This window comes from Micromys minutus (assembly GCF_963924665.1).
Source record: "Micromys minutus genome assembly, chromosome: 1".
NCBI lineage: Eukaryota > Metazoa > Chordata > Mammalia > Rodentia > Muridae > Micromys > Micromys minutus.
The window spans coordinates 241613503-241638567 of NC_137969.1; the positions used below are offsets into that span (position 1 = coordinate 241613503).

General features: G+C 42.3%; 1 protein-coding gene across 1 annotated transcript in view; it reads right to left on the reverse strand.

The window, feature by feature from the left end:
- Positions 1-25065, reverse strand: part of KCNK10 (potassium two pore domain channel subfamily K member 10) — a gene marked incomplete at both ends in the record, with an annotated part of 120819 nt that overhangs the window by 24768 nt on the left and 70986 nt on the right. Inside the window, 2 exons of the mRNA XM_080917380.1 lie at positions 14219-14379; positions 21537-21654. Coding sequence (XP_080773506.1) covers positions 14219-14379; positions 21537-21654 — 279 coding nt within the window. The remainder of the gene's footprint in view (positions 1-14218; positions 14380-21536; positions 21655-25065) is intronic.

Consider the following 25065-nt stretch of genomic DNA (forward strand, 5'->3'; position numbering starts at 1 on the left):
CACTAGAAGGGAAAGACCTACAGAACACACACATAAACACACACACATAGATATACACTCACACACATACTCACACACATACACAGGCACACACACACACACACACATGCACACACAGGCACACTCACACACATACTCACATACACACATGCATACTCACACACATACACAGTCACACACACACATGCACACTCACACACACACACACACACACACACACACACTGTAATTATAAAATGTTAATTTTATGAAACAAAGAGTAATGGTTTTAAAAGTCAATGCACTCAGCTTTTATAGTATGAGAATCCCTTCTGAATGTTAAAAAAAAATTCATGGATCCCCACAAAACCTAAGTTTTGATACCAGCTGATGATATGCTTTTAGGTGATACTAATGAATATTCTATTTATAATAAAAAAGAAGCAATACAATGCGAAGGTGACACTGTTTACCAGGCAATGCTTGATGCACAGGAGAGCTCTAGTCATTGAAAACAGCACCTTGGGCCCCTGGGGACCCACCACACATAAGTTGAGAACTATGGCTTCATGCTTACAAGAACCTAGACCTCAGCAGAAGCTCTCCAAGGCAAGGTTAAAGCCACTGACTAAAACATGCTGTGGGATGTCAGAGCAGAGCATTGCCCCAGAAATACAAAGTGTTTCCTTCACAGGACACTCCTGCCATCACCTCCCAAGGGAGCAGCAGCTCAGATCTTCCATTGTTGGGACATCTCTCCATAAGGATGTAGATGCTCATTATCTTCCCTTCCCTAAGGCAAAAAAAAAAAAAAAAAGTCCTAAAGCTATCCAGAAGTTTTCAGTGGTTCTTCCACATGCCAGCCACTTAGAAACTACCCTAAGTGCCACACATAGATCACGTGCCCAGAGCCATTACAGGTAGCCTCAACAGCAGTGTGTCGATTTGTAACCTACATCAGTGAGCTGTAACTTTCTTGGCATATTATGGAAACAATATGTTAAGCTCTTTATCCCTGTGACAAAATGCCTGAGAAAAACAAAGAAGGAAAACACTTGTCTTGGCTCCCACCTCCAGTCAGCCAGTGCCATTTCTTGGGGTGGGAGGCAAGGCAGGAGTGAGGAAAAGGCAGATTGCTCACCTTATAGCACCAAGTAGACAAAAGCAGGAGAGGAAGGTAGCCAAGAGGGACAGGATGACTTCTCCAAAGTCATGTCCCTAGAACCTACTTTATCAACCAGGTCCTACTTTGTAATATTTCCTTGAACTATAATGAATCCATCAGTGAATTCATCCATCAATGAGGTTCAAGTCCTAATAATCCCATTATCTCTGAATTCTGCTCTATAGGAGAGTAAGTCTTAAATTCATGAGCATCTAGAGACTATGCCAGACCCAAGGCATAACAATTAGCATGAGGTTAAATGTTAAAATGTAAAAGAAACAGAAAAAGAAAGGAGTTGTTGGGGAGATGGCTTAGTCTGTAAGACTAAGTCTGCTGAGCAAACATGAGAAACTGTATTCATATTCCCAACATCCTCCCCCATGTAAAATCCAGTCACAGCAATGGAGGCCTGAAATTCTAGAGACTGAAAAGTAGAAACAGGAGGATCCCCTGGGACTTCAACTGACCAGTCAGTCTAGCCAAATTGACAAGGAACAATCTCTGGGTTCAATGAAAGTTCCACCTCAACAAAATCAGGTTAAGATTCATTGAGAATGGATATATAGATAGATAACAAGGATTTTTCACATCAATGAATGCAATCTAAAGCAATGAGCTCTTCAAAGGAGCTAAGGATTATTGCTCTATTAAGTCAGTGCCTTGCAGAATACCAAACTAGCCCATGAAAATTGGTGACAGAGAACATAAAGTTCATCTGCCTATTAGGCTGATTTTATAATACTAGTAAAAACCTGGACACTAATAAAACTTTCTCATTACATTCATAGCTCAAGAGTCGCTGTTAATTTTAGGTACAGGTTACCATGGGGTAGAGATAATACATTCCTGGATTTTAAGTAGCCCCAAGTTGGGAAGATATAAAACATTTTAATTAATAAGACCCCTGGGTTTCTAAGAAGCAAACTGTGTCATGAATGAGCAAGACATAGTAGAGAGTGGATTCCTATACAGTTTTCTAGATGGTTCCCTCTGTTGGACAATGTTTTTGAATAGCAAACAGAAAGGTTCACCCAATTCCTTTTAGACTTTAAAACTTAAGGGTTTTAAGTCTTAACACCTGGAGGAAGGTGAAATTAGTCAGAAATTAAACTCCTATCAACTTCGTGGAGACAATTAGAGATGCCACAGAGCTTTAGTCAGTAGCAAGATTTTAAAGACCACAAGGTCAGAGCATAAGGTCAGGCCATATATATTCTACATCCTGTTAGCAAATAGTCCACTGAACCTATTTCTTTCTTTCACCTCATGGTGAATCTTCTTTCTGAAATGGAAAAGAAGGTTTCGAGCTCTGGTAACATGGCCTCAGGGAAGGTTAGCAAAATCTGAAAGACACACATAGTTCTTGAAAGGAAGAAACACTTCAGCCAGAAGGAAATTATTCTCCAATGGGAACTGAAGTCTTATTGTCGCTATCCTCAAACTCCATGTTCTTCAAAACTCTTAGTGAAAAGCTGAGGTAAGCAAGCAATGAGCCTAGAACCTGAAAACCCTTGAGTTTCCTAGAACCTTGCCCTTGGAAGGCAAGGCCAGATGCCTTGGCTCCCCAGGGAGTTTGGCTTCGAGCTCTGTGCTTCCCTTTCTTCTACAGAGTAGGTGGTGCCAAGCAGAACAACGGACTAGAGGAACGAAGTACATGATATTTGCATCCGTGGAGTGCTCTCGTGGAAGCAGATGAGAACAAAGCAGGCTTTAGAACCGTACAGTCCATACTTCTGTAAATCCATGGCAGTGTGCAGCAGGAGCAGGGACTGTCCAAAGCCTGGGTTAAACTCCACCATGGAGGCGGTGAACAGGAGATACTCACTAAATATGAACTGCTTAGTGAGATACATCAGGTTGCAGAAGAGAATCAGAGGCTGTGATCCAATTCAACATAATGAAAGAATAAATTGGAAAGAAGAAAGATATAGGCAGGGTCAATATCAACTCACTCCCCAGTGTCTACCTTTATCTGTCCCCAGATGTCGATAAACCTTCAGGTTCATCTGGGCTGTCAGACACTAAGAATGCTTACAAGAAAAAGAAAGGATGGGTGCTGAGGCTATGCATGCTCTAGGGTAAGGGAACCTGGGCTAGCATCTTCATCAGTTCTTGGCTGGGTAGACCTTGGATAGGTCACAGAATCTGGCAAATTATTCTTATCTCATTAAATTAGAAAGATAATGATGGTGTCTTTGAGACACACAGTTTATTCTGGGTAAAGCCAGCAACCCAGAGCCCAGCTCACCCTCAAAACAGCTGAGTAATGCTAGCACCAATACTGCAGTGCCACAATACTCAGTCTGACCTCAGCCAAACTCTATTAAGTAAACTACAAATCCTAGGCCCTACAGGACAGATTCAGCAATGATTTCCCAACCTGAAAAACAATGAGATACCCCTTATGTACAACCAAAGTTTGCCAGAAAGAGAGACAATGTTAAAGTTACTTTTCAAAGTTTTAACAATTGAGGCTGGGAAAGTAACTCAGTAAATCAATCACTGAACAAGCATAAGGACCCAAGTTGTGATTCCCAGAACCCATGTAAGAAGCTGGACAAGATGGCACATTGCTGTAATCTCAACTCTGTGGAAACAGAGACAGGAAGATCCCTGGGACCCAGTGCTCCAGCCTTAATCAGCAAGGAGCCCAAGGTCCTCAAAAAATAAGGTGGACTGCTCCCAAGGGGTGACACCCAAAGTCGACATCTGATCTCCACATTCTATTTTGGTGGCTCTCAAGATACATCTTAAGGAGTTACTAAAAAAATAAAATAAAATAAAATAAATCTCTTAGTACATGTCTCTCTGTCTGTCTGTCTGTCTCCTCTCTCTCTCTCTCTCTCTCTCTCTCTCTCTGTCTGTCTGTCTGTCTGTCTGTCTGTCTGTCTTTCTCTCACAACAGGGTGCCTTTAGGGCACCATGGATGGATGATATCCTAATGAGTTAAAGCCAGGCACTCTGGGATTGTGCAATGCATTTCTGGTGAGATTTCTAGAGAATCATAGACCTGTAGTGAAGCACAGGCCTCAGCAAACATTCATTGTGCTGCAGTTCTTGGTTCCTGGCTAGTAAGGGTCTTTAGCCAGACTCCCGGGATGTGGGGCTCTGTTTTGTTTTCATGTCCCTGTATGTTTCTTGCCTTTCTATCCTGCCTCATAAGCAGCCCTGCACTACTAGAGGAAGAGCACAAACTGTCTGTGGGAAAACTATCAAGGGAGATCCTTAAGAGAAACTGGGGAATGTGCCTTATGGTTGTCTTTTATGTAGGCCACCCCAAATGTACATTTTGGGCTAGCTATTAATGCTCAATAATATCCCTAAAGTAATTTGAAATAGATCTGGTTGATAAGGCTTTAAAATAATTTGTCTCTTCTCTTTTTCCATTTTAAAACAATTATCTCCTACCTCCTTCAAGCCCCTTAGGCAAACTAAGCTGCTGTTTATATTTACACTAGAATCTTCTCTCTAATTAAAAAAAAAAACTTACACCATAAAATATTATTCCTACATCTGTAGTTGCTATAAATTTATAAATTATAGAGCAGGTATGCGTAGAATATATATACCCAAACACACACACACACAGGCCTTCTCACACCAAGTTATAAACTGGAAATCATCAATATCACATCAATGTTAATCTTTTCTTAGACTAAAACCTCAGCCCCCCCCACCTTACCCTCATCCTCTGTCTGTTTAGGTACAATGCTGCCACACACAGCACTGTCACCGCTAACAGGAATTAGATATAGTTGAACCTACAGAGCTGAAAATAACACTGATTCCAAACCATGGGTTTTCATTTGCTTTAGACAACAATCCTTGTAAGTTAATTCTCTTGCTGCTGGGTGTGTCCTCATGAGACAGAAGCACCCTGCCGAGTGTGTTCTCCTAAGCTGCCTCTCAATTTGTGCCCCAGCATGTGATAGAACATTCTAGATCTCTGCCTCCCTCCCACCTGTCCTTTCCTTGCAAACCACAGTAATGGTAACAGCTCTATAGCAATGCATCCTTTGTAAGCAGTACCCATATTCCTTTGCCTCAAAAGACAAAAAAAAAATTTTTTTTGTTTCATCCTTGTAGTGTGGGAAGGCTAAGGAAGAAAAAGTGTGTCCCTTGGTTTTAGGAGAAATATCAGAAAGCTTGCTGCTCAGCTGATAAAAAAGGGTAGCTGCCTTCTCCCAGAGGCCAAAGCCCAGCTCAGAGCAAGACAATGGGACCTGATCTAAAACTGACTCAGCTTCCCTAAAGCACTCCCTCAGGTGGTGGTCAGCCTTCCCTGCAGAGCCAGCCCACAGCCAGCCCACAGCAGGGGAGAGAGACCCTGCTAGCCTTGAGACCCTGTTTTTAGATCTAGCCCTGGGCCTGCTTAATCTCACTCCTTGCTAACTGCCCAGAGTCCCCACTTTCTGATGGTAGGCAATTGTATTCACTTAAGCAGCAAGGTATGCTAAAAGATGGCAAACTCCACATTGGCTTCATGGTGTGGTTTAAAACAGTCTATCTGACAGTAAATATCTTTGGTTCAACCAGAAGAGGCCATCTGAACGGGATACCTGGTTCAGATCTAGACAGTGCCACTAACTTATCACATGGCTTCGGGGTGGCTCAATTTTCTTGGACGGAAAAAGAGAAATAAAAGTATTTCCCAAAAATGAATGCACAGGCCATCTGTATCTAAATCCTTGGGATGTTTGTCATCCTAAAGGTATCCAATAGAGCAACCGAAGGGATAGGCCAGTAGGGTTTTCAATGTTCACAAATTTTCCTATCACCCTTGGAAATCAAACAGTGCATTAATCTTTGGGGTTGAGTGACTAGCTCAGGACAATGACCTCTCCCTGGATGTCCAAACTCCTAAAAGTCGGTGTTAAACTTTTAGTTCATCTCCTATCACAGCAAACCCAATAACCTGGACATGTGTCTAGGCTTCCAGCCTGCATGGGTGGGGAATAAGCCAGAATTGTTCATAATAATCCGGCTGGATTTTGAAATCAGAGTCACCCGTAGAGCTTGGTAAGTACAGATAACTGAGTTCCAAACCCTCAAAGAGTAATCGTGTGTAACAGGTCTCCAGAGGATACTGATCCAGACTGCTGAGAGAGCAAATCACTGGTCAATGTTAATCCAATTGGCCTTTGTTAGATGCTTGCCTTCCCAACCTCTCTTATAGCAGGGAATGGTCCCAGTTACAATCTGCTCCCAGCTGATGCGACAGAAAAGGGAAAATTTTCACCCATGCATGCACACCTGCATGCTCATATGGACGCATAGTACCCACACATGCAACACACACACATACAGGGTAACTTCTAAGAAAGATACCCCCCAAAACAGAGAAAGTTAAAGATCTGGCATCAGTTGACTTCAAGGCTTAGTACAAAGCCACACTGGTCAAGAAAGTACAGTCTTTGGGAAAGAAGAGAGCAATAGAACTGAATAGGGAGACTAGAAACAGACGAATGTGGAGATAACCAAGTTATCTTTGGCAGCAGTGGAGGTCCTATTAATAAATGAGACTGAGACAACCAGACATCCACATACAAAAATTGATTGATGGATTGATTGATTGATTGATTGATTGATTGAATGAACTAAGGGCTAGGAAGATGGCTCAGTTGGTAAAGTGCTTTACGTGTAAGCATAAGGGTATGTGTTTGGACCCTTAGCAACTATATAAAAAGGCAGGGCCCAAAATCTAGGCTATAATCAGTGTTGAGACAAAAATGGGAGAAGGGCCTTGCTGGCCAACGAGTCTAGCAGAATTGGCAAATATGAGGTTTAGTGAGAGATCCTGCCTTGAAAATAAGGCAGAAGTCAATAAAGAAAAACCCTTGACATCAGACTGAACATACACCCATGTATGTGCTTGTGTGTACACCTGCATATACATATGCCCACAATACACACACATGGAATTTACATGTACATGTTTATACCTGTAGTTACAGACTTTACACCTTTCACAAAAATTAACTCAATATAGATCACAGACTTAAATGTAAACTATGAAGCTATGGCACACCTAGATAACAGAAGGAACTTTGCTGGCCAATAACCTTTTGAATGAATACAAAAGGCATGCACGTGAAAAGAATCATCAATATGCTGAACTACATCAATTTATTTTTGTTTTGCAAAGATGTAGTTAAGAGAATAAAAAGCCAAGTTACATAGAGTATTTTCAAAAGTCACATCTAATAAAGGGATAATATTCAAAGCACGTATAACTTTTAAAACAAAACTCAACAATAAAAAATATACAACTTGACTTAGAGCCAAAGATGGCCCAGCAGTTGTGGTGTATGCCTTTAATTCCAGCACTTGGGAGGCAGACAGAGTTCCAGGACAGTCAAGGTTACACACAGAAACCCTGTCATGAAACCACTACCCCCAAAAGGGGAGAAAGAAAAAAGAAATGGGCCAAAGACATTCATAGAGATCTATTAGCTGTCAAATAAGCATAGAAGAATATATCCCGTGTCATATGTCATTTGGGAGCTGCAAATAAAAATAGAAAGCTACCATAACACAGTAGCTGGAATGTATGCTGACAGCCCCAAATGCTATCGAGAAACAGAGGCAACAGGAAGAGTAAAGTCTCATTTATTCTTCCTGGGAGTGGGGAATGGTACATGGCATTGAGCAGGGGAAGTGGTTTCTTAACACTGAGGATGCTCACAAATTCACCAATCATGTTTCTTGGTGTTTACCAAAGGAGTTAAAACAGGTGGCTCCGGTAGCTCTATTCATGTTGCCCAAAGTAGGACACAAGGAACCTTTCAGTTGGTGGAGGGATTAATAAACCAGATAGCCACTCCAGAAAAAAATATATAGATTATCATTCAGCACTGAAGAGAAATGAACTAATAAGCCAGGAGAGTTCCCGAAGAAAATACCTATTAGACAGCGAATGATTGTCTATCGATAACTGGACAAAGCCGTGAAAGGGCTCTGCGTTTGTGTGCTTCCAGCTCTGTAGCACTCTAGAAAAGGCAGAAGACCAAGATCGGTGTTTTTCAGGGTTTATAAGACAGAAAGAGGTAAACAGGCAGACCACAGGTGGCCAGTGCTGAAGGGACTCTGGCCGGCTGGGGTGTGGGAGCATGGCTGCGGCAGGCCTTGCCCTTCCCTCCCATTCCCTCTCTCTTCCTGAAACCCATTACATTACATTCCTAAAGCTAGCTAGTAATCTCTTCCCTTGCTGGGCTACTTCCTCCTAAAGCTAAACACCAAGGTCCAGCAATCAAAAGCCCCCTATGCCTCACCTAACTAGCATGCCCAATTAAAATTAAATACTTCATCCTAATATGAGGTTTTCCTTTTTACATCTATAAACTGCCATGTTTCTATGTGTCATGTCTGTCTGCTCTTTATCCAGAGACAGTCCTTTGTCTAGTTCTCAGGGGCAAATACTCCTCCCCACCTCCCTTTTTCTTCTCCCTCCTCCCTTCTCCCTCACCCTCTATCTTCAGTCTTTGTCTCTTATTCTTTGCCCTCTGCCCCCTCAGGCAAATAAATCTCCTTTGTGTTGAGAATGTGTCTTGGGGGCCCTGAGCAGAGACTTTTTTCTTTAAAGAGCAGTGAATGTGCTCTCTGTGGTTCTATAATGGCAGGTCCATATCACTGAACACTTGACCATACACAAAATGTACAACATTAGGAGAGGAACCAAGAAGTAATTATGCCCCAATGCTGGTTCATCAAATGAAAGAAAAATGTGCCAATCTCATAGAGAATGTTGACCATATGGGGTGTGTATGTGTGTGTGTGCACATGCACACATGCATTATACATATATACACATATATAAATGGGAATATATGTACATAAATATAGGAATTTATGTATATATAATTGAGAATATATATAGTAAATTTATATACTGTCCTTTCAATTTTGCTACAAATCTAAAACTGCTATAACAAAGTCTTTGAGAGAAAAAGAATAAACAGATATAATAACATATTTTAAGTGTCTCTTTTATTTTGCCTTAATTGTGGTTCCCTGACCATAATATCTGTTCCTATGGTAATCTTCATGTAACCATGAGTAACAAGCCTATGGGTGAAAAGCTAACACACTAAGAAAACAAACAAAACCTGAATATGCTTTACACTGCATTGTGGCCTATGGATTGTGGACCCCACATAAAACAAGCTGCCTCCAGGCTTCTTGCTACATGAGATTAATGGGTGTTCAAATCCTCAGCCACTGTTTATCAGTGATGCCGGGGCATGCCTGTTTTCCTGGCATTGTGATCAATGCCACAGGAAATGCTCTGAGCCTCTATCCTCACTTTCCAACCAGACAAGGGACTTAACCTGACCAACCTAAGCACCTTCTTCTCAGGACTTTCTTTTTGCAGTTTGCAATGATCTTGCTGTAAAGGAAGGGGTGAATTCGGTTTAGCTCTCCAGGACGTATCGAAGGTCAGTGAGGCAGATTGTTCTTGTGGAGAAGGTCTATACCAGTAACCAATGATTCTACAACTCCAAGTGTGTTGAAGAATGTCTGTGATGCCCCCAGAAGATGAATTATTCCAATCCCCAGCTGCTATGACATAGTGACCTATCGCTCCCACAATGCTGTGATACAATATGGCTGACCTTTAAGGTAGATTATCCCCCACAGGCTTGATCTAATCTCAGAGCCATCAAAAGCAGAGAGCTTTCCCCTGGCTGAGCCAGAATAGAAGACAGGGAGATCCAACGTGTGAGGAGGACCCAGCGCACCCTTGGTTTTGAAGCTGAAGAGGCATATATAACAAAGCATTTGGGCAAAACTAAGAAAACTGCTCCAGTTCTGCGAGAAAGTATGCCTCTTTATCCTACGACCACAGAGAACTATGTTTGGAGATGTTTTCTCCAGATGGAGACATTGCCTTGCAGAGAAAGCACAGAGGATCACAAGCCTCACAAAACTCCCATTAGGTGTGAGGGGACCCTGCTAAGGTTTCATCAGCAGTAAGGAAGGAAAATCTTCAGAAGTCCAGCTGCCCGCAAGTCATGTGGGGAAGTGGACCATGAGCCCTCACCCTTAGTAGAATAGGGATTCTGCTCATACAGCTGTCTGAGTCACTTTTCTTCTGTGAGCATCCTGTCACACCTCAATAAATTCACCAGCTCACTTAGGCTTAGATGGAATTGTTACTTTGGCTTAGCATCTATCTACAATGCCTAAAAAGAGTACCCACCCCCAGAGAAAGCCATACAGTAACTACTGGGTTTATTCCCACATGTGAATTTGTTTGGAAGCAGGTTCTTCCTCAGACATGGAGCCTCATTCAGTCAACACCTTGACTTCGGCCCTGTGTGATACCCAGAATATATCATCATCACCTGAGCCCACCAAACCTGTGACCTCTAGAGCTATGATGGAACAAGTGGGTGCTGTTTCCATTGCTGGGCTGTGATGTGTTTGACAATGTGTTACACCTCAAGAGAAAACTAAGTCCTTTTGGCAACATAGCTAATGCTGCATCTCCTGGTCAGCTCATCAGTAACACTTAGCATTCTGACCTTTAACTGACCCTATATTTCTCAGTCCCAATAACCACAGACGAAGGTAGCTTTACTATATCCATGGCTCTTACTGTTCTTTTGTAGCCCACACTCATTTCTAAGCAGCACAGTGTCCTCAGCAGCTCTGCCAAGTGAGAGTCCAACTGGGGTATGTTTAAATGACCCAAAGAAAAGTCACCTCAGAATACATGTTCCTAGATGGTGCTCTCTCTCTCTCTCTCTCTCTCTCTCTCTCTCTCTCTCTCTCTCTCTCTCTCTCTCTCTCTCTCTCTCTCCCTCTCTCTCTCTCTCTCTCTCTCTCTCACACACACACACACACACACACACACACACACACACACGCAAGCACGCACGCAAGCACACACAGTACACCTTCTCTTCCCAAGAGCTGAAAGACATCAGATGAAGGGAAAGGGTTAATAACCAGTATGCTGACTTTATTAAATGAAATCTTCCCCCGTGACAACTGAAAATTTATGCCCCTGGCCCTGCAGGTGAATACTGCTCCCTTAAATGTTGTCTATGTGAATAGCCAAGGATGCGGAGGGTTTTCTATCACAACATCACGCACAGCAAAGTTCTACACAATGAGTTGTTTGTATACCAAGGAGATGTGCTTACATCCCTCCTGGAATCCATCCACTCCATAACCTTGGACAGCTGGCAAACGCACCCTCTGTATGTTGCCTGTTCAACAGGACGTATCTGTCTTGCCTTCCTGGATGACTCCCTATACCTGATGGTGCTGCAAGGACCTGAGTGAACCATCAGCATAAAAGTGAAGTGTGCAAATGTTCAGGCTTGGCCCAAGAGTCTACTGAAGGGCCTTCTGGAAAGCAGCACAGAGGAGGCATATGGCATGCTCCACTTGTAGTGTGAACTGCATTACAGCAGGGTGCCCTCGGGTAGGCATGCAGTAAAATGACTGCAGTCTCTCCCCTCCCATGGAACACAATAGCTAACTCTGCTGAGGGGGATTTGAAAAGCTGCAATCTTTCTTCTATGACCAAAGAAACCGAAACCAAGAGGAGCTACCCAAAAAGGGGATGAGGGGTACTCCAAATCTGTCCTTTCTCCATGGGAACGCTCTAAAGAATATTCGGGTTTCTTCTGAGGGTTCAATCACCACAGCCATTTTTTTTGCCTTACTCAAAGGGCTGTGTGGACAGCTAAGAAGTACCTCCAAGGAGTTCAGACAGCTCCTTGGAGACAAAGCTACTGTGTCTGACTTAAGAAGACCTAAACATCTGAGAAGCTGAGTTCTATGGTTTCCATGGTGACCACTGAGGAGACAGGTGCACATTCTAATGAGGTTGGCTAGGCAGCCGGCACCCAGGGAGCAACGAGTGTGGGACATTGCAGAAAAGCTCACACATGCACAAAACCCATGTTTGTGGCCAGCCTGCCAGCAAACTCTTCTTTTAGAGGGACAGCAGCCGGAGTTCTGTGTTTCTGACTCTGGGCCAAAGTCTTGCCTACCCATTATTTTATTTAGCCATCACCAAAAACTTCCTAAAGTTGATTTGCACTCTGTCGCCTTTTGCAGATGAAGAAATGGAGGCGGCTTCCCAGGGCTGCTGGGTCGATGAATGTGACTGCAGCCCAGCTGTGCATCTGGTTCCTCTCATATGCTAATGACTTATGTTGCTCCTCTGAGGCTCCCCTGCATCAACTAAAGAGAAACAGAATCTAGGGTCTGAGGAACAATCTGAAAGATAGTGTCTCTGAGGACATAGGGTGACTGATTTAAAGCTCACCACTCATGCATCATTGGAGATTCTGAAAAGGGTCTCAAAATGTCCTTTGAGAAAATTTTATCATCAGAGACTTGGGAGATGGCACAGTCTGTAAAGTGCTTGGCACACAAGTAGAAAGAGCTAAGTGCTATCTCCAGCACCCATGTAGAAAGCTTGGGTAGAAACACATATACAATCCCAGTATTGGGGAGGCAAAGATGAGAGGGCCCCTGGAACTTCCTGGCTGACCTACACAATTAAATTGGTTAGCTCTGGGTTCAGTGAGAGACACTGACTCAAGAAGAAAAAGGGTGGGGTCAATCAGGGTTGACTCCTGACATCCATGTCTGGCCCTCACATGCACATACACAGAGAGAGAGAGGGAGAAAGAGAGAGAGAGACAGAGACAGAGACAGAGAGACAGAGAGACAGAGAGACAGAGAGAGACAGAGAGAGACAGAGAGAGACGGAGACAGAGACAGGGAGTTAAGTTACCATAAGAAAGACTTGAAGATTGCATCACTACTGAGCAGGAACTCCGATAACAATTTCTGTGGAATCAGATCAATAGGTATGAATTAAAGGGCACAGGCAACCTTAGCTGCTCACATCCATCCTACATGCCTGCCACAGAGCTCAGACATACCGCCTTCAGGAAATAAACTCCTCAAGTTGAGACGTCTGTCCCTTTCTTAAGGGTAGATGGTTTTAATAGAATACATACTAAGTTAACAACAATGCCCTGTGATTTAACATGAAGTAGAGCATTGGTGTCCTGTTGGTGTCCTGTTGGTGTCCTGTTGGTGTCCTGTTGCTAAGGGATGCTCAGCACTGGGAGGCAGAATGAGTAGGAGCCATGAAAAAGAGACAGGAAGCACAGCACAGAGGATAGAGAAATTCCGTTTCCAGGAGAAGCTATGTTCGACCTGAAGACATGTGCAGAAGTCAAACAAGCGAAGGCATTCTAATAAAGAAACGACTGGGTTTGTATTTCTCTACATCACTTTAAAAACAGTAAGGACACGATCTCCCATCTTTTTCATTTGGGGGTTGTGTGTGCGAGTGCATGTGGCTCATAAATGATTTGTCAGAGTCAGTTTTTCTCCTTCCACCGTGTGAATCCTGAAGATTGAACTCTGGTTAGCTGGAGGCATCTTCACTTACTGAACCATCTGGCCTGCTTACTACCTTCCATAAGGGGACCTAAGCCCTGGCTTAAAAGTGACAGGTGTTAGTTAAGGTGATCGTATTAAATTAAAAGCCAGGGCCTTTAAAGGGGAGTTAGTCATGAGGGTCCCTCCCTCAGCAATAGGGTTCAAGGCATCATGCAATGTCAAGATGTCTTTCCTTCTCATCCATCCACCACGTGCTCCTTAGCATCCTTCTCTCTGGGCAAGCCCATCTTGAAAAGGGAACACAGACTTTCACCAGGCATCAGGACCTTTATCCTGTCTCCAACATCCAGTCTCCAACCTGTGGGCATTAAGTTTCTACTGTTTCTCTGCCATCCTGCCTCAGCCATTTCATGATAGCAGCATTAACAGACTAAGACAGCAAGTGTGCCTTACATCTTCAGGAAATCTGTGGTGCTAATTCATCCTTAACATTCTTTGATCCTGTAAGTACCATGAGGCAGGAAGTTATTCAAGAAAAAGACATTTAGGCACAGTCCTCTGTCCACATCCACAAAAAGAGAAAACACAATCGTTAACATTCAACTATTTTATTCAGTCTTGCCGCTGCCTTCTAACCCCTATGAGGCTAAAGCCAATGAATACAGAAAGGAGGGTTTAAATTGGTACAGTACTCACTCGAAAAACCTTTTCCACTCTTGCAATGCTTTTGCCAAAGATGGTTCCAAGTTGGTCTCCAATTCCAGCCAATAAGAAACCAAAGAGCGGGATCCCAAAGATGGCATATAAAATACAAAAGATTTTGCCTCCTTCGGTGCTCGGAGCAATATTCCCATACCCTGGGGGGAAGAGAGGAGAGAGGGGAAGGGAAGCAATGAGGTGACCGAGAAAGTGGAACATCAACCAAAGAATTCACAGACTTTCATATTTCCCAAAGCCCTTTGCAATACAAAACAGAGTCTCCTGGCCTCTCTCCCTATAAATAGTCTCAATGTATCAGAGATCTTAATATATTTTAAGAAGCGTATGGTCAAGCAGAGCGGTGCTTCTGGTGGAAAACAACACTTTTCTCTTAAGAAATACCATATATCACGGACACCATTGACTGTCAAAAAAAGCTTTCACCCTGGCTTCTGTAGACAATGCCTCCATGTGCAGTACTACTCTGCCAGCATCCTCCTTGCGTGGACCTGCTATATTCAATGTCTGCTTTCACAGAGTAATAATAGGCACTGAACATCAAAGAGGAAATCGGTCTACGGCAGACTCAGACAGGACAAAGGACTTGTCCTTCCCTACCCCAGGTAGGCAATCCTGATAATGGAGAAATATAAATAAGCAAAGACCCTGTTCCTCTTTATTCTAATGACTGATGCCGAGCTGTGCCCAACTCTCTTTACTGGGAATGGCATAAAATTCCTGCCCCTTGGATCTCTATTCATTACCCTTGCTCCCAGAGCAATCAGTGCTAAATAAATGTTTGTTGATGGAGTAGAGGCTTGAACATAAAAGATTTCATCTATAATAAGGTCAACTGAAATGAGTTTCATATAGCTGTTTGAAAACACAAGCATCTGCATTCTTAAGAGTTTTGCAATTAATGCCACAATTCATGTATTTTGAGTATTGCGATTATTCCATATAAATGGGGCTGGTGATAGTATTACTGGAGGAAAGAAGCTTGGAATATTAGCACAATTTACATAGCATGAATGATTCTAGTAATTGGAAGTCATTTTCTTGTCAGTTATCATTACAATCTTAAAACAATCACTTAACAGTCTCCCTAATTGAGGTAGTTCAAGTGGGGTTTGTTTCCGAATCCGTGCAATGGGTGAGGTGTTGATCCACAGCAAGAGACACATTTGAGAACACGCACATAGAGGAACAATGCTCTTAGGGTGACCAAAAAAAAAAAAAAAGAAAGAAAAGAAAATCATGTTTTGGACATCACTCCTGCTCCTGTGGGCCTGGAGAGCTCACTGTCAGACTCAGCCTTGGGGATGAGTCACTTGGCGATTCCTTAACAATCTTGTGCTCAGAATCATTCAAACCTTTTGCCACGAATTATTTAAATTGCAGTTTCCATTTCATAGATGAGTATGCAGGCAAGACTTCCTAATCTTGTTTTCTTTTGCTCAGTGTCTTGTTGACTTAAATATTCGACAAAGCTCCTGGGACTTCTCGGATGCTTTCAGGATCTTGGACAAAATGATGTTGCCGGGCATACCCACCCAGAATAATCTAATTTACACTGACTTATTCAGTTAGAAAGAAAACAAGCGTGCCTCTGCAGCTCTGCATTACACGGGAGAGGCTTGGGAATATTCTAGGAACTTGTAGAAACACTCAACTTCAGCTCGACTGTCTCACAACAGCCTCATTTCAGACAATACGGATTTTCTGTTAGTTCATGTCAGAAAGATGTTACAGACCAAACTGAAGCAATGGACCTGCTAAGTACTCATTATTAATTATTAATCTTAATAATTAAGCTCTATACATGTCCTCTGATTGGCTCACAGGGCATGCTAATGTCACCCAGAGGAACCAAAGAAAAGCTTAGACCCACATAATCTTTCCAAATCTCATGGTGTTGAAGCCAGTCAAGAAAAATAGGAACAAAAAAAAAAGTATTTTGTGGTAGCAGTAGTAGAGCCAGTTGACGTTTCACAGATTGGAATACCGCAGTGAAAAATAAACTGGGTTCTCCAGTAAAGTGGTTAATAAGGCAACATTAAAATATGTCATGAGTACATATATGTACAGATACAATTGACACAGTGTGTGCATGAATGTAAGAACTATTTCAGCTCAACGACTTAAGTGGACCCATGGTGCCTGGGTGATAAACACGGTAGCTATTGGGGGGCTGAACACCCCTGAGACTGAGATACAGAGGAGACAGCTCACCTGCTACATGGAGTTGCTGAAAAGAACTTAACTAGCACCTCAGACATAGGGAAAGCAAAGGGGGTCCAGAAGTTCCTCTACCGATCAGCTGCTGTAGAGTCTGGGCAAAGACTGACCATCCCAGTACAGACACAGAAACAAAGTGGTTATTACGGAAGAGGGCCATGTGGGTCCCGGTTCTGTTTGCCCCTAAGTAGAAAACATCTCAAAGACCTTGAAGAGAAAGCCAGTGTTTCAAACAACTTAGTCCTGAGACACAAAGAACTTTCCACATACTTCTTATGTGTCCAAATCCAATCTTTGGCAAACTGTGCCTTTTGGGTGTACACCGTGGAACCAACCTGTCTATGTTGGCAGACACATCTCCGTGAGCTGAGCAAGTCACCCAGGGTCTCACACTCAGAAAGGGTATATGTAGAGGGCGCAAAAACATTCTCGTACGCACAAATAAACACCGGAGAAGTCAGGAAAGGCTAAGCAGCTTCCTGGTTCAGTGGAATGAGGTGCTTAGCTGTTCCCCTTAGAATGTTGAGAATAAATGCAGTTTATAACCCAGAGTCCTCTGCTGCCTGACGAGCCAGGCTCTGTCCATGACTCCCACAATTTATGCTTCACTTAACCCAAACCCTTTCTGTTTAAATCTTGAGCATCACTTCTAAGCCACAAAACTCATCCTTAGGAATGATGTCACTTGTAATTTACGACTAAGAGACTGCTGTGTTATCTTAGGGCCAGGCAAATCCTGATACACACCGGCAGTATGTTTACCTCAGTCATTCTTCCTACACCCTAAATCTTGGGTACTATCTGTCTCTGAGTCAGTGGTACCCATATTGTACCCAAAGTTCCCAAAAGTACTTTATAAAGAATCATAATGTGCATGTCTTAAGATTGTTGTGCACTGGGGACTGAGTTAACTGTTCTCAGAAAACTTTTTTTTTTTCAAAATTGTGCTGTGCTTAAATATGGTTAAAGTAAGTGACTAATGTCCCAATCTCAAAGTCTTGTCCTGGCACTCCATACATAAAACCTGCTAAACCAAGTTTTATTCTTCTTTCACCTATATAATTTCCCTGATGGTTGTAAAGCCTTGGGGGGGGGGGGGTTTCCATAGTCCTGTGTTTGGTTAAACATTCTATCTCCTCCATGTTGATATTCTTAATCACTTTTTAATAATGAACCATGTGTTTTCAGTTTGCACCAAGCTCCGCTTACCTTGGTAAATGACATCTAGGACCCGTTGCTTGCTTACTGGGACATAATGGGTAAGTTGTTTAACTTTTCCAGCTCTGATTCTTGCTATAAATAAATGAGGCATGTGTGTGGACCACACTACCCTATATCAGTAACTGTTAGGTACAATGGTGGTTATCTGGGTGGCCATGGGTTAAAAATCCAATCAAAGTATTTGATAAGTTCAAACAGCTACTTCAGTACCTTTGCTGGTCCAACCCTTTGCTGATGCTACTAGACAAGAAACACGGTTACCAGCTACCTCCTGACACTTGACCAGGAGGTATATGATCCTGAAAATGTCACAAAGACTAAAATCTAATTTTATTTCATAGCCATTGTTAGTAATGTGAATTCAAGCAGGGCTGGAACCTGGAGGCAGGAGCTGATGCAGAGACTTTGGATGGGTGTTGCTTACTGGCTGCCTGCTTTCTTATAGAACCCAGGTCTGCCAGCCCAGGTATGGCACTACCCACAATGGGCTGGGCCCTCCCCCCTTGATCACTCATTGAGAAAATGCCTTACAGCTGAATCTCATGGTGACATTTCCTCAACTGAGGCTTCTTTCTCTGTGATGACTCCAGCTTGTGTCAAGCTGACACACAAACCAGCCCATTTAGGCTGCTAAACAGTGTTGTATAATGGAGGGTTAAATAGAAAAATAGTCCACTGTGCATATATTTTCTTTTCTTTTGAACATTTTCGGCCTATAATTTGTTTCGGTCTATGATATAAATACAGAAGGCCAATGGTTTAAGCATAATCTCTATATGTCAGCACACAAAAGCCTTTTTTTTCTAAAAGCAGATTGATACTAAGTAGTAGTTTTTTTTTTTTTTCAGAAAAAAGCCTTACCTAACACACATAACTTCATGATATGCAAGAGAGTCTTTCTGGAAAATGATTTGTCAAATCCTTTTAAAATCCCATGCTCTTTGACAGAACAATCTCTATGAACCTTTTCCAAGGGAACAACCAACTTCCTGCATAAAGGTTTTCACCGCGGTGTTAAGAGAGTCACAAAAGCAGAAGCATCTTAACCCCTCCATATGTGACAGTGGCATGGATACTGAGCCCAGGAGCTCTGAAGCTCTAACATTGCTTATAGTGAAGGGAAACATAAACAATATCAGCTTGTAAACTATCTGACCTCATGCTGGCAGAACAGGCTACGAGCCACACAGTAAATGAGATAGCACTTCCCATGGTGACTGCTCCACTTCCCTGACTCCTAGATCATGGGAAACTTCTCAGGAACAGCTGAAAGATGAGCAAGCCCTGAGACTACTTGTGAGCCCTGTCATAAGCCTTGCGATGAACTAACCATAAGTACTTAGCCTCTTTAAAGGTAGCAATTTATTTCTTATCTCATTACTTCTTACATTGTATCAAGCTAGTATTTTTTTTTATTTCTCTAACTGTATGACTTTATAAAGGCCCTCTGGAATCTTACTCAGTAAAATAGTATTCAACTTACAGTTTATTATGTCTTAGGTAAGAGAAAGAGAGGAAAAAGTTACATTTTTTTCCAAGTTGCATAGAACAGGGACTCCCCAGCCTGCTGTAGGCTGTGGGTGGTAGGTCATATCTTTGTTTTTGTCTGGGCAGTTATTTTGTAGTAGTTGCCTGTTGGTAAACAGCATCTTCAAAATTTGGAATGAAGGTCCTGATTCTACAATTGATTGAACACCGTGGCCAGTCTCTTTCTGCAGAGGGAACAGACTCTCAAATACCCAAGATAAGGACACATGAACCCAGAGGCTCATCCAACAGGGAAGCTCCACCTAAGACTTTAATAAAGACCATGTAGACCAAAGATTGTAGCTGCAGTGACAGGAAGAGTCAGGTAATGATCACTGGATCAAAAGGACATTTATGGACCCGCTATGAACTCTCTTCTTTCTGTGAACATTGGTTTGGGATGTCTAGATTATAGAAAATCCAACCCTAAAAGTTCCACTGACAAGAAAAATAGAAAATTTAACGTTTCTTGCTATTTTTGAAAATAGCTCCGAGGGCTCACAGGACATGAGCAGGGTTCATTTACAACTCACCCTTTCCTTACTCTTAGCATGTTAGCTCAACTATAGACAGAGAAACCTTCTGAGAGAAGACAATGGGGACAGTGGCTTGCCACTTTCTTCTCCGGGCTTACCGTCGGTAAGAAAGTAAGGAAGCCATGCCCTCCCAACCTTCCAGTCACCAGGAATTACATCCCTGGTCCTATGGATTTTCAGCTTTCCGAAGTCTGTCTAAGAATTATACCATCAGCATCCTGGATCTAAAACCTTTGAATTTGAACTAAATTATCCTAAGGCACCCCTGAGCTTCCAAGCAAGTAGCCTGCCAAGGAACTTCTTGGGCCCATGGACTGCAGAAGCCAATTCCACAGTCCCATGTCTATAAGCATATAATCTTCTTTCTGATTCTCCGAAGACCTCAACCAATATAATTCTCAGTAAGAATGACAATTCTTGATCATGTTGTTTGTTTATGTCACATGTAATTTTCTTGATTTCACCAGTGTGGAAGAACATAGACCTCATGAATAGATATGCACCCATAAGAAACTGGCTGTCCACACTATGAACCAAAGTTAAAAGCTTCTCAAAAGGAATAAACAGCTGGGCCTCACAGAGAATCGGAACAGAAAGTTCCTTCCAGAAAGGTTAAAGCCATTTCCCTGTGAGGGAGATTTCCAACCAAACAAGCAGTGGTGAGGGGGGTACTATGATAGATGAAATTCACCATCACTGACTCAAGTTTAACACAGAGCAAGTATGGCAATGGTGTGAGTGAGCAGTGAGCAGAATATAAGTCATGAGCTCTTGTCTCATGTGTAGAATGGGTAATGATGCAAAAATAAAACTGAGACGCTGGAGGAGCTTCCTGTCTTAACTACACAGAGTAGCACACGGTTATTATTTAAGGCTGACAAGTCACATGGTAGAAGCCACACTAATCATTTTGAGGTGAACATTGAAAAGGTGATGTCAGTTAAAATTGTGCAGTGGAGAAAGATGGGGAAAGGCGATGTCATCATTCCTAATCAGGATCTATGCATACTGGTTAATGACAAGAATATTGAGGGTGTCAAATACTGTTATAATTATAAAGGAACCTCAAAAAGCTCATAACACCTATCAGCAAACATATAAAAAATAAATATGTAAAAGATGGCAGACACTGTAGTGGGAAAACGACAGCTGATCTTAGGATTAGCCATGAAGGACACATCAAGAGTCGGCTTCAAGGGAGAAGCAGAGTTCTATGTAATTAGACCATCCTAGGCAGACAGTGACACAGGAAGTGGAGCTCTCTGCCCGTGAAATGGGAAAGAAGAAAAAGACCAGAGTTTCCACCTGCTCAGTGAAAAGTCGAAAAATAACCCCCAAAATGGAAAATTCTAGAAGCCGCCATACCAGTTTTGCTATGCAAAGGCACAGAGGTGGATATTAAAAATGCCAGACAAAAGGGATGAAAACTATTTTCTCAGGAACAATTAAAAAAAAAACTGGAGAGGGGCAAAGGGTCTTTCCCCCATACCCAACTTAGCAGAACATCTTCATATGACTATATACAATTCTACAGAGAAATACAAGCTTTAAAATAGAATCCAAGTGCAGCAGAACCACCCAAGTTCAATTGACCAGTCCCTGCATTCCACTCCTGCCTTGACATTGGGTTTCTTCCTTGAATGCTTTCTAGCCATTCTGAAATCTTCACCAGGCTTGGCTCATAACTGAGAGCAGTCACAACAGCTGCATTCTCCTGACCAAGTGGGGAGAACCTGGTCCCTACTCTGTCTACCCATTCCTCAGGAGGGCCCACTTAGTAAACGAGTGAGTACCTATGGTTGTGATGACCGTCCCGGCAAAGAAGAAGGCACTTCCGAGGTCCCAGTGACTGCTGCTGTTGGAGGAGTTTCCTACCGGGCTGACTCCAGCGTTATCAGCATCAAGCGCGTGCTGCAAAGGGAGGGAAAAGCACAAGAATGGGTTAGAAGGATATTTTCAATCTTCCAATACATTGCTATACTGCTCAGGAACCTGCAAAGATCTAGATGCCACCAGTAAAGCAGAGGAGGGTACACACCCTCACACGCAGTTACTATATTTTTATTACATTGCTGAGATTTTACTGTGTAACAATTCCACATCCCTAGCTTCTGCATGAGCAGAGGAAGATAAACCCCCTCAGGGGCCATTCTGCTTCAGGTAGGGTACAGGAGTTGCTACTGTGAATCTCGAGAGCGTTCAGCTTACAGCTGTGAGCTGTAATGATAAGACCTGGGGGCCTTCATGGAAGAGGTGATGCAGGCTACTTAGAAAGACTGAGACCCCATATCCAGGGCAAACTTGAAAATATCCAATGTAGAGGGGTGGCTTACTCTGGGTTTCCATTCCTACACAAAACATAATGACCAAGAAGCAAGTTGGGGAGGAAAGGGTTTATTCAGCTTAACTTTCATATTGCTGTTCATCACCAGAGGAAGTCAGGACTGGAACTCAAGCAGATCAGGAAGCAGGAGCTGATGCAGAGGCCATGGAGGGATGTTACTTACTGGCTTGCTCAGGTCACTTTTTTATAGAACCCAGGTCTACCAGTCCAGGTATGGCACCACCCACAATGGGCTGGGCCCTCCTCCCTTGATCACTAGTTTAGAAAATGCCTTACAGCTGGATCTCATGGAGGAATTCCTCAACTGAGGCTCCTTTCTCTTGATAGCTTCAGCTTGTGTCAAGTTGACACACAAAACCAGCCAGTACAAGGGGGCAAGGCAGAAATAGTGAAATACGTTTCTATTTCTCTTCAATATTCCCCTTTTAGCTTAGCTCAAGGAGGCACATACTGGTTGTCACAAATCGGAAGACAACAAAAAAGTCTTCATTCTCTTCAAAGTGGATGCTTAGTGAGATCACTCAAGCATTTGAGGGCAGGAATAAATGGCCTGATCTATAAACTGCCACCCAGTGAATCTTTTACTTAGCCTCTTAGATTACATAGAGTTTCGTTTGCCTATCTTTTCCCTTTCTGTTCCTTTAGAAATAACTGCTTCGGTATGCAAAAATATCTTTTCTATTTCAGAGGTGATACAAAAACAAGCTGCAGAATAGATTTTGCATGCAAATAAGACTGGCTAAGGGACAGGACAATGACATTTTCTATTTAAATCTTTAGTCTTGCCTCTAGGAGTATGAAGTGTTAGGATCAAGCTACCTATAGTTTCTAATATAAACTCTAGCTACCCAGAATTTAGCATCAGCTGCGCTGGGTTGTGTGGATGTTTTTTGCCAATGGTTTGGATCAGCATTGAGTAACAGGATTACTCATTAACCCAGAGCCACATTCTGATCTACTGTGAGTTTGTACATATGTGAGTGGGGTACAGGTATGTACATGCATGTATGTGTGGAAAGAAGATGTCAATGTTGAGTATCTTCCTCTGTCATTTGCCAGCTCAGTCTCTGAGACAAAAATCTCTGAACCTGGAGCTCACCAACTGTCTAGACTGGCTGACTAGCAAGCTCAACCTCACTTTCATTATGCTGTAGGAGAGCCCCTCCTCATGTCCCAGGCTCTTAACTTAGGTCTATATCCTCATTAACTACCCAACTCTGATGGCTCCGCCCACCCATTATTCTTCCAGGTCAGTTCTAGTCTTCAGTCATTTGGGCATCAAATCACACCACCAATACCTAATAATTTATATCTTCTGTAAAACTTGAAAGAGAGGGTTTAGGTTCAGTCGACTCTCACTGCGCTGAGAATTTCACACAAACATCATAAATAAACCCAGCGCTTCACAAAGAAAACGAATTTATAAGAAAGACAGATGGGAATGATTACTGCTACATCAAAAAGATATGAAGTAAGAAGACTTTTCAAGTTTCGTTTTATTCTTGGATAATGCAAGTAATAAATATTTAATGTTTTTGCATGTAACCCTCAAAGGAAGTGTTTATCAACTGAAAGGGAAGGAAACTAACACTCAGCAAGCACCTGCATGGAGTCAGGTACTGTAAAAGCCTCACTGCAGTTTAGCTTTCTCCAAATCCCAAGAAGGTGGCTCATTCCCACTTGAGCAACGCTGCACCAGGCATGGGAAAGTTGAATAACACATGTGAAGCCACAAATCCAGAGAGTAGAGGCTCAAACCCTGTCTAACCCAAAGTGGACACTTTGGTTGATTCTCTTCGCACAATACCCAGAATGCACTCCATCTCTCCTACTTTCCTACTTCTACCCTGTGTGGACTGTGTGTGTGTGTGTGTGTGTGTGTGTGAGAGAGAGAGAGAGAGAGAGAGAGAGAGAGAGAGAGAGAGAGAGAGACAGACAGACAGAGACAGAGACAGAGGCACAGAGAGAGACAGAGACAGACAGAGGGACACAGAGACAGAGAGACAGAGACGGAGAGAGAATGGAATGAATGAAAATACATTAAAGTGGAGGAAAGATTTATTTGGTTTTGTGGAAGGAAGAGAGTGAAAAAGAGAGTCAGGATCTATTATCCCAGTCTTTCATCCTAGCGTTTGGGAGGCAGAGGCAGGTGGATCTCTGTGAGTCTGAAAATCAGCCTGGTCTACAAAGCAAGTTCTAGGACAGCTAAGGCTACACAGAAAAACATGTCTTAAAAAACCAAAAATCAATAAATAAAGATATAAAATTTAAAATGCCCAGAAAACCTGGTTATAACTGTTATCATCAAAATTTTGAGGATCAATTCTTATAATTGTAACTGATAGAAAACACAGTGTTGCTATGAGGTACCAAGTAATGCATTTAGTATATAATATACATTGTGTAATATCCAAGTACAGTAAATAATTAACATTTATTTATAGTGAAACTACTTAAAATGTCTCTAGCTTTTAAAAATTGTATACATTAGAAACATTCTTTTAACTAAATAGCAGTAATTTTAAGTGAGTCTGTAGTTTTAACATTAAATAGTATTTAAAATTAACTTTATTGATTTTTAACGTATTTTTCAGTGTTTTTAATGGCTTAAACTCAGATAAACATTCTATAATTAAGTGAATTTTCTTTGGTGCTTCTATTATTTTTGAATTCTTTGAACAAAAGTCAAGCAAAGCTGGGTATGGGGGTATACCCTTTAATCCTAGAATTTTGGGAAACTGAGGCAGGAAGGTCAGGAGTTCAAGGCTACATATGGCAGGCGTTCTAGGACAACCTGGGCTGTGTGAATTGTCTTAAGACACAAAAGGGGGGAGTGGCGATCAGCCAGGATACCATGAGCCTTTGAGCATATGGCTAATGTAATGATTTAGCTGAACTAGGTACAGTTGCATTTAAAAGATGTTCTTTGGAGCTGAGGAGATGACTCCAAGATAAAGCACTTACCTAGCTGTTCATGA